General features: G+C 42.3%; 1 protein-coding gene across 1 annotated transcript; it reads left to right on the top strand.

Annotated features, from left to right (window-relative positions):
* The first annotated feature begins 2,734 nt into the window (after window positions 1–2,734).
* On the top strand, window positions 2,735–9,945 carry LOC121697646 (dual specificity tyrosine-phosphorylation-regulated kinase 4-like). Its single transcript, XM_042079259.1, has 14 exons — window positions 2,735–2,880; window positions 3,112–3,169; window positions 4,139–4,279; window positions 4,721–4,861; window positions 5,005–5,125; window positions 5,231–5,394; window positions 5,905–6,041; window positions 6,127–6,267; window positions 6,620–6,758; window positions 6,860–6,941; window positions 7,043–7,215; window positions 7,322–7,382; window positions 7,490–7,619; window positions 7,774–9,945. The coding sequence occupies exons 1-14, from the start codon at window positions 2,843–2,845 to the stop codon at window positions 8,252–8,254; spliced, it is 2,007 nt and encodes a 668-aa protein (XP_041935193.1). The 5' UTR covers window positions 2,735–2,842; the 3' UTR covers window positions 8,255–9,945.
* Window positions 9,946–10,637: the final 692 nt, after the last annotated feature.

Here is a 10,637-nt window from a genome sequence, read left to right as displayed (position 1 = left end):
TATAACATTACCAAATTCACTGACAAAAAAAAAGGTCAAAAATACAAGTTATGAATAGGTTATTATAACTGTCACAAAATCGTTCAAAGACAATACTGTCAATTATTATGTTGTGTGCTAGATTGAAAATCCTCAGTTCTGTCTTTTGGTCTAGACCTGATGTTCTTGGAGATAGCTGGTCCTGGCTGAGCACTCTACCTCAGAGTTTCCAGCAGTAGACAGCTGGTCCCTGCTGACTACTCTCCCTGACTTCTCTGACTCACACAAGAGATTCTCTCTCTCCCTGACCTCAGTGCAGTCCATTGGATCTTCTTAATGAAGGATAGATGTTTTCAAAGTAAGGAAATCTGCAAGACTTGGCAATTACTATATATGGATAACATTGAATATCATACGTGATATTCAATGTTATCCATATATAGTAATTGCCAAGTCTTGCAGATTTCTTAACTACTCAAGTATCAGAGGTATGTTAAATACACTTTATATTCATAAAGTGTATTTAACATACCTCTGATACTTGAGTAGGCATTTTCCAGGCAGTCTTGATTAAGACGATTTGTTAAGAGGAAGGACACTGGATGACATTGCCGAAGGTCAGACCACAGCATTTTCAGACACACGATGTTGTGTTGCCACCCCTCCACACATGGAATCTGCTAGTGATGTAGTACTCGAGTCCGGCCTCGGACCCGAGACCGGTCTCAAGACCGATTTCTGCTTTCTCGGACTCGTCTCAAAGACTCGGTCTTGACTCGGCCTCGGACCACAGTGGGAGGAGAAGGACTCGTAATTTCAGACCGAGTCCTCGAGACCAACGCATTTTTTTATGTACATAAAAAAACACACAACACATAACAACAATAATAATAAAATGCAATGTTGACGGGCATTATTTGAAAATGACATCCCATCATGCAATGCAAAGATACGGATATATCATGTTTCATATATATATATGAAACATGATGAATAAATGTTTTCAAGTGTCAAAATTATTTTGAACAAGAAAATTACACTGCAGCACTTTATGCAGAAATGCAGAGGCTATGCAGACTAGTGCATTTGTCTGGTAATTGGTAACACCATTAATGTCCATGCACTTGGTGTGACTGGAGATAATATAATATGAAAATTTTGAAAAATTGCATTGATCTCAGACCTATTGTCTCTCTAGTTGTCATTTCCCACAGTAAATTTGATGCTACTGCTCAAATAGACCTTTACAATTGCTGATAGACCGTGACTGTCAGGCACATCAGTTAAGATCATAGCATTAACTTCTGTTACTCTTAAATCTATTTATGATGCTAACATAAAATGGCATTGCATAGCTATGGCACGCACGAGATAGCAATTGCTATCTGGTTGCAAACACTTTGCCTCAGTCAGTAGGCCTACTATTCATTTCGGTCAGGCATTAAGCAAAATGAAGTAATCACTACTTCTCCTGTCGCATACCATCAATATTGTTATTTCTGTTATTTCATTTTAAGCTGGTGCGGGTTTTTAATCAACAAATGCAAGCAACTAATGCAAGCATCTAGTATTTAGAATTCCCTGCTAAAAGACATTCCCACCAGGTTGAGCCTGAAAATTGTTACCACTATATTTCATCCACCACACTCAGAACTAAAAAAGCATGTCTATGCTATGGAAAATAAATGTGATGAAATGCCAAATCACTTCTGGTGGACTGATAATTTTTGCAATATACTGCAGAACACTGCTTGCGTTTTGACCACTTTTGACAAATTGGCTAGCAATTTCGCCAAGCAAAAACGTGACATTTGCAAAAGTTTATATGTGGACTACACTTGCAAAATCCGCGATGGACTAAGCTTAAATTAATTGCTTCGGTGACTTTTTATAGTACAAAATCACTGTCAATCAAAACAAAAGGAGACGCATTTTAGACCCTCCAATCATCACGCAGAAACTCGGAATCCGGGCCAGCCGAGGCCAGCCCACTCCTCCATTCACCCCCAGAGACGCTGAGCGTCCGTGGGCGGGAAATACTCACAACATTTATCCTGAAAAAAATCTGTTCAAAGCGGCGCTGGCTCCGAGGAGTTGGAGGCTCCGGCTGTCTCCTCCGCCTTTTTGAAACACTTCTGCTAGTTAGCCTGAGTGACACTGGTTGCATCCCCCTTCAGTTATGCATAAATGAACTCCATGGACGATGGCTTCAACAGGGAAATGCACGTACTGTGACGCTACGGGAATGAAAAGGAAATCGAGTAAGTCGATGTAGCTGATTCTGAACGACGCTAACGCATTTTTAATGCGCTAACGCGTTTTTAGTTAATAAAATATTACCACAATAGTACATATTTGACCATTAACTTAACATTAGCCCTTGCAGTCTAAAAGAACTCGCCCCTGGTGTTGTCGGTTCATTTAATACCATTTATTTTAAAAGTATGTTGAATTTAATATGTATGTATGTTAATGTCAATGTTTTTTTTTTTTTTTTTTTTGTCTGGCGAAAATGAATTTCAGTAAAGAAGTATTATAACAATCGAAGTCTGCAGTCTTGTTTCATGAAGATGAAGTTCCCAGGCGTGATGCGTTGTTCGATGTTCGAGATTGTGTTGCTTGGCATTTAGAATGATACCTATAATGCTTTAGAACGCTAGCCTCTACCCAGAGCTCTGCCCAAAGGTCCCGTTTGACGTTGGATTGTCAATTGCTTTATGACGTCACGGGCGGTTCATTATGACATTGGAGGCATATCAAATATAATCCATAGCCTTTCAGAGATTGCTTCATTGTAGCTTTGTCGCTTTCATGAGCAAGATTACTCTCATATGCCGAATAAGACTTCTCTTCTAAGGCAAACATGAGTTCTGGGAATCTTGGGGAACGACCCCCAAATAGGTGAGTAGGTTATAATTTAGCCTAGTATGAATATTTGTGGTATGACGTTAATATTAATCTCGCTGAGAATTAAGTTCTAGGTGGATGTCCGTGAAACAGGTCCACGCTCAAATACATTGAAGTATATAAGCCAATGACGTAAATGAATTAGCCTAAATAGTTCATGGTATGGCTATAACCTGGCTGAATTGACGGTCGCCCAAGAAATTAACAATATTTGTTTAATTTTAGACGTAAAACTGCAAGAAAGCCGAAAGAACGAGACAACGCCCTGCCAGTTCTGAGCAAGGTATGTGAATAAAAGCACACTTACCGGTAGTTAAATGGTTGAAATAGGAATGGACTTTCCTGACCATCAATTTGGCGAAATGTAGGCTAATCTAGACTGCTGCACATATTGCAGTGTTACCCATACATTGACTTATTTGTGGCGGCCCACCACAATATCAACACTGACCACCACACAATGATTTTCCAGGTTATACTAAATTGTGCTTAAATCTGGTTAGCATCATAATCACGCTGTGCTAATTTGTTTAAAAAACAGTTGCATTCAAGTTAGTTCTGCAAACCAACCACCACAAATGGAATTCAATTCTTTGGGAAACACTGTAATGTCAGTGATTTGAATGTAACTATGAAATAGAATGTGAATATTTTATATGGCTGGGCTAAAAAAAATAACCTATCAATAGGCAAAGGAAAAACTATGATTATAGCTTACACAGTGAACAATATTATTCTAAAGGGGAGCACAGGCTGTGGCTTGGGCCTTCCTGGCCAAACTGCCCTGGGGAACCTCATTTAGCTGCTCATTTTTCAAGATAGAAACATCACTTGGAGGGCCAAAAATAATTATATCAGTTTTACTTTCGTTCAGTGAGACAGTTAAAAATATTCTCCAATGAACAAATGCCATCAGTGTTGACAGGCAGGTAAAACTGAGTGTCATCTGCATAGCAGTGATACTGAATGTTATACTTATTAAAAATTTAGCCAAGGGGTAGCATATAAAGAGAGAATAAAAGAGGGCCCAAAATGGAACCCTGAGGAACACCACACTTTATAGGGGCAGAGGAAGAGGAGAAATTGCCTAAACTAACTGAAAATGATCTATCACTAAGATAAGGAGAGAACCATTGCAAAACAGTGCAATGTGACCAGTCCCTTATTGGCCAGGGTTGAATATTTAGAGGTGAGGACAGTGCTGAAAGTCTGTGTTTTAGGAAAGTGATGATGTGAAAATCTTTTTTTATAGCCGGATGAGTGCCCCCCGGGTCCCAAACCCCACGGTGGAACTTCAGGGACTGCCTTGCATGTGATATCTGGGGAAGGGCTTCGATCGAGCAAACCCCAGAAATCTGGTATACGCATGGTATCTGGTAGACCCTACCAGCAGGTAAGGCCTTTTTCATTCCATCCTCACAGAAAGTGTCCCCTGGGATGCACTCTCCTAGTGTGTGCAGTTGGGGGACGGGCGACCCCTCACAGAGTAGGAATTTACCTGAGAACTGGTGTCTCTGCCCATGACCCAACCAAACCCAGTAACCCACCCCTTACCACCACACACACACACACACATACAGATAACGGCAGTCAGTGCTGTACCTCTATGCCTTTGTCCCTATCCCTTTCTCATTCCAGGTAACCCTACCTGCCTCTCAGGAGGTCTAGTTAGTGCCTGTGGCACACCTGGGCGCAAGTCAGCTGGATAAGCAGACTAGATGCTTTTTAAACCCCCCTTTGTCTTGCCACTATATACACCAGAGGAGCATTCACATGCTGCAGGAAAGTTGTCACCCGTTCACATTTCATCTGTATCTCTGTCTCTTCCCCACAGCACCATCTTGGCACATTTCCTCCTCTGGAGAATAAGCCAGTGTGTCGTAACCCCCTGAAGACCAGCAGCCATAAGGACATCCTGCCCCGTATTGCTCCTGTTATCCACAATACTCCTCCTGTGATCCCGCCACCCAGCGCTGTAAGCATGTCAGGGTAGATACATGTGGAAAACTGTCAGGGTTTTCACTGGGACTGTCCATCACTTAAGTGCTTTCACTATATACAGACAGGTAAACCCAAGTGGAACTGTGTTTGACTGAATCTGAATCTGCCATTAAACAGGACGATAGGCCTCGGACCTCGAAATTCAGGTCCAAAGTGGAGAATCTGCCAGAATGCGTCAACAGTAGGACAAGTGCAGGACACTACAATGGAGCAAAGTCACTGCCCCTAACACCAAGAGGTACAGAGAAATTCAAGTGCATTGGGTGATAAAAGACAGCAGATATCTCTGTAATGACTGAGTCTCTCTGGCGACTGATGTTTTATTTGTTAAATGTTTTTTCAGAGGCACTGAAAATATTCAGGGATAAGCTGTCGGAGTTTGAGCAGGAAGAGATCATCAACTTTCCGGAGATCTACTTCCTTGGTCTCGATGCCCAGAAGATCGAAGCAATTAAAGGGGCTCCCCAAAACAATGGCTTTGATGATGAGAATGGCATGTACATCAAGGTATCCTGTCCTTAGAACTGTGCAGATGCAGTGATACTGTAGGCATCATTGTATCATTCCTTATGAGGTGTACACGTATTCGGTTGTCCGACGTCATGGGCCTAACAGCTTTTTCCTCCAAAAACATTTACTAGCGCAGCCAGCCGGTTTTTACTTGTAAACCTTATCACCATCACCTCAGTTTAGTGAGGATTAAACAAAATCGGTTAACTTTAACAGAGTAATTGCTGCAGCTGTGCAGCCAGATGATATAATCAAGGGTGCCGCCCAGGTCCACGAAAAATAGGATTTTATTAGGTTGAGTCAACAAGTGAGTAGTAGGATGACAATTTTCTTAAAGGCTACTCTGATAGTGGAAAAAATAGTTTATTTTACTGTCTATAGAGAAAAACGAGCGGCTCTGAAAGCCGTTGGACCCGGAAAGAGAATTATCAGCCTATTATTGCATAATAACCGAATACTTAGGTGTGCATTGTCATGAAATATTGTTTTTCTTTATGGATGTTCAAGGTTTTGCATGACCACCTTCAATACCGCTATGAAGTTCTGGAGGTAATTGGAAAGGGATCATTTGGTCAAGTCCTGAAATGTATGGATCATAAGACCAAAGAACTGGTTGCTGTTAAGATTCTTCGCAACAAAAGAAGGTAAAAAGACTCCATGAATGTATATACTTTCTATAGTTCAATACATATTTCTATTATGTTATTACTTCATGTGCTTTGGGCACAGATTCAAGCAACAAGGCCTGGTGGAGCTCAAGATCTTGGATCGGTTGCGCAAGAAAGATCGGAACAACCACTTCAATGTCATCCACATGAAGGGGTGCTTTATGTTCCGTGACCACCTATGCATCACCTTCGAGCTCCAGGGGTAAGGCTAGTGGACAGCCGGGAAATGAATCTAAGAAAACTTCTCATTAGTTCACCACATGTGAGAAAGATGGTGACCGAAGATGATTAAGCCTCCAGAATAAGGTCAAAATAATCAATGGCAAAATGTATTCAAGAATTGGCACTTGATTACTGTAATGTAATGTGACATTTAAAAAAAAAAAAAAAAAAAATCACTTAGCTTTAGTGGTCTAGAGGAAAACCAAAATACATTGGCTAAATGGATATTGATGATGTGTTATTGTTTTTTTTATTAGAGCACTTAGCACATCTGATGTGACTATATACTGTACCTTTAAAGAGCCACTTGTTTTTTTTCCCCATGATTTCAGAGATAACCTCCATGAGACTATGAAGAAGAACCGCTATAAGGGCTTCAGCCAAGCCACAGTGCGTCGCTTCACTCACTCCATCCTTAAGTGCCTGCAGATGCTTCATCATGAGAAGATAATCCACTGTGACCTAAAGCCGGTATGCTATCATTGCTCCCCATCCATCTGCTTGCATGATGCAGAATGTCCTGCCATTACTGTTCATGATCTCAATGCTGAGTTGATGGGCGTTTGTTGCAGGAGAACATCGTTGTCACCCAGAACGGCTCGCAGAACATCAAAGTGATCGATTTTGGATCTAGTTGCTTCGATCATGAGAGAGGTGTGTGAGGCACAGCCCTTCCCTGTTCGTCCTCTTCATCATCCCCACAGTCTAGTCTCCCTCTCATCTCACCACTTACCTCTGGGCCTTCTTGTCCGCAGTGTACTCTTACATCCAGAGCCGCTTCTACCGCTCCCCTGAGATCATCCTGGGCTGCAGCTATGGCATAGAGATTGATATGTGGAGCCTTGGCTGCATCATTGCGGAGCTGTACACCGGCGTGCCACTCTTTCCTGGAGAGAATGAGAAGGACCAGCTTGCCCTCATCATGGAGGTACTGTCTAACAGCAATTGTTCCGTGTATCTAACACAGGTTCTCCATTTTGTGAATGAGTGCTGCAGTTGCATGTCATGATCTTTGAGGTGTGTTTGTGTCTCAGGTGCTGGGAGTGCCTCCGGAGGAGATGCTTCAGACTGCGCCAAGGATGAAAAAGTTTTTTGGTGAGTTCCTGATATCAGGTGCAGTCATGCTACAGGACATGACCTGAGGAGAAGATGGCCCCATGAGAGTTTGTCCCTATGTAAACGATGAGCCTTTTCTCCCCCAGAGCCTAATGGCAAACCAAGGCCCTACACTAATACCAAGGGCAAGACCAGAAAAACTGGATCCAAAGATCTGGCCAGCATTCTGAAGACCTCTGATCCACTCTTTCTGGACTTCATCAGGAGCTGCCTTGCGTATGTATCAGTGCAGTACAAAACATAGAATCCAAAATGAGACATAGGGCAACACAGGGCAGACATAGGGTAGAGTGAGAGGGATATGGTGGCATTTTATCGTTTCTAATTATGCTCACATATAGATTCTTTGACACTTCACTACCTTATGCAGCTGGGACCCAACTAAGCGCATGACTCCGGATGAGGCCCTTCAGCATGATTGGTTTGCTGAGGCCAAAAACAGGTGTCACACAAGGATCCGTACCTCTAGGAAGACAGTTGAGGTCAACACCCCTCCCCAGTCCCCCAAGCAGGCGGCCGAGAAATCCATCCCTCTGGTGGCCGGGAAGTCCATCAAGCAGGTGGCCGAGAGGTCAATCACGGTGGCCGATAAGTCTCACCGACTCTACTCTGCTAAGTCCTACAAGCAGGGCCAAGCAGGAAAGACCGATAGGCAGAGCCCCGGGAGAGACAAGCTGGCTTCTCTGGACCACCAATCTGTACCAGGTGCGACGGCCTGGAAGTATGCAGCGGAGGGAGCAATCAAGGTCCCCAGCAGTGGTGGCAGCAGGTCCAAGGTGGCCAAACCAAAGTCAGCCCAAATTATCATCCCCCATGGATGCCACAACCCTTACTTCAGACCTGGATCTTAAACAGGTCTGGCCCCGCCTCAACTGAGAGGCAACAACTAGGGCTGTTTTGAGGGTGGTAAGGTGGTATTGATTTGCTCATCCTTCTCGTGTGTATCCTTACATTCTTGACGCTAAGGGCCGGATCCACCCAAACTTCAGGAATATTTGGACATACAGGAGGTATTGACAACTTAACAGCTAAGTTACCCCTTGCCCTCAAACTGATGCCCTTCATTAGGCCTACTGGCTATAGGGTCAAGGATGATGCTTGATTTGTGTGTGTCTGTGTGTGTGTGTGGTGAGGAAATTACAGTGCTATCAGACCACTGAGGTTGAGTAACCTCCTGGCACACCTCAGCTCCCAAATTAAAAAAGTGCTCACCTTTAAATGTTAAAGACCAAAAACATGTCAATTGGTAAACTGGTGGACCATGCTGAATGACAACTTTGCAATGGTTCGTAGGAAATTAATTGGATATACACTTTGGATATTCGGCCGCCCCTTTCTAAATTTCTTACCATGCTCCCAATGTTGCATTTTAGTAGACTAGTCATTGTATTTGACATCTTGAAGATATTATATTGCAAGTATATTGGTGCACCTAAGATGAAATATTTACTGCAGACACACCTTTGTAAAGTATTTCAGCCTGCATATATTACACAGCCTGAATTAAATCACTGAGCTGTATTTCTAACCTCTACATTTGCATGAATGTACTTGTCCATCTGTTATTAACACCCAAGGGAGCAGATGTCAACCCTTAACTTTCTCACTGTAATTCTGTCATTTGTTGCAACTTTGCAATGATTCTTCTATTGGATAAATAATTTAACCAAACCTTCCTACCATGCACCTAAAGCAGAATTATAACATTGAGTGCGGATCACCTAAAGGGATCTACGCACCTTTGTAACATAATTAAGTCTTCCTTTATCACTCATTCTCTGAATTGACCACTGAACCACTGAGTGCGAATCATTGTTTTTGACGTACGCACCTTTGGTTTATATTATCAAAAATAACATAGAATAATAATTAATCGACCTCTAAAACTGAGCTTTGCATGGATATATTTGAACATCTATTATTTAAACATGGGAGTAGATCTTATCCCTCATATACTCATCTAGTCACAGTAATTCTCTACCAAAGATGCAGAGAGTACTGCCTAAAATTCCAGATTGATCATGATTTGTTTTGAAGTGTGATGGCTCCATCTAGTGACATCTAGTAGAAATGTTCCTGACCTGAGTGATTGTGACGTGATATGATATCATAAGCAAGCAGCATCATTGACCTTAAGCTTTTACCAAACCATCATTATAGACACAATTGGACCCCCCCCCCCCCCCACACACACACACACACTCCTAAATAAAAAAATAAAAATAGACCAAATTTGACCCTCCACAGCATTGGCATCCCCAAATCAAACTTTGGTTCATCCTCGCCTCTGCCACATATTGTACTTACCCAAACTGCCATCACATTGGGACTTTGCCTACAGCACTGCAGATAATGACACCTAGACTGTGCCTGTTGGGCCCCTCTGCACTTGACCATCATGACAGACTCAATGGGACTTCCCCATTAGTCCCCCACAATACCCCGATCTCTCCTCATGGCACTAGCCATATAATTCACTTAACATAACAGTTCCCCATAGCCACCCATATCCCATTCTTCCCTAATAAATGACAAGCATGCAGTTGGTGGCCATGTGTTTTTCTTTTAGGTGACTTTGATCACCTCCTTCCTTCTGGTTTGATTCCCCCCCCTGTAAAACAATTGTTAAATTGGATTTCGGTATTAGCAATGCCTGTGCATATTGTGTGTCATACATATGTAATTATATTGTGTGTGTAGATATTTATTATAGTGGATGGAATCCACTATCTTGAAATCTCCTGGCTTCTTATTATAACCTTTTTTCTTTTTACCTTTTCAAGAATTAATGCGACTCTAACCGCTTAACATACAGACATGTTGAAATAACCGTTCTGAAGGTCTGGAGTGGGGCAAGAGATGTATTTTTTCAGATTTTTAAAAAAGTTTATACTTTTTGAGAAATAGGGGATTAAAAATGTTAAAAAGCTAATTTTCCCCCCATAAACTTCAAAGGTCACATTCACTGAGAAACCGTTTAATATTTGTTACTTTCGAAATACTATAGCTCACTCCAAGTTGCATGCTGCACGTGAAAATGATCTTCTACCCCCATTGCCCGCATTAGCCAATGAAAGAAAATACACGGAAAAACAAGCGAATCAGAAAAAGCCCTTCCCAATGACGCCGAAGGGAAACTGACTATTCATGGCCTCGCCCACCTTGGCTTGTGACCGCCTACAGGAAGACTGGAAGATTTTGCTGCTTGGGGATTGTCTCTCTGCAGCTAGTAGG

Source organism: Alosa sapidissima, chromosome 22, assembly GCF_018492685.1.
Source record: "Alosa sapidissima isolate fAloSap1 chromosome 22, fAloSap1.pri, whole genome shotgun sequence".
Taxonomy (NCBI): domain Eukaryota; kingdom Metazoa; phylum Chordata; class Actinopteri; order Clupeiformes; family Clupeidae; genus Alosa; species Alosa sapidissima.
The sequence above is the reverse complement of the archived record's forward strand: the minus strand, read 5'-3'. Positions and strand labels throughout refer to the sequence as shown.

What these genes read in the sequence shown, in the direction of transcription:
- LOC121697646 (XM_042079259.1), top strand. Translation starts at nt 2,843, where the DNA reads ATGAGTTCTGGGAATCTTGGGGAACGACCCCCAAATAG. An exon ending in CTGGTAGACCCTACCAGCAG is followed by an intron (nt 4,280 to 4,720) that starts GTAAGGCCTTTT and finishes TCTTCCCCACAG; the next exon opens with CACCATCTTGGCACATTTCC. An exon ending in TTGCTTCGATCATGAGAGAG is followed by an intron (nt 6,942 to 7,042) that starts GTGTGTGAGGCA and finishes TCTTGTCCGCAG; the next exon opens with TGTACTCTTACATCCAGAGC.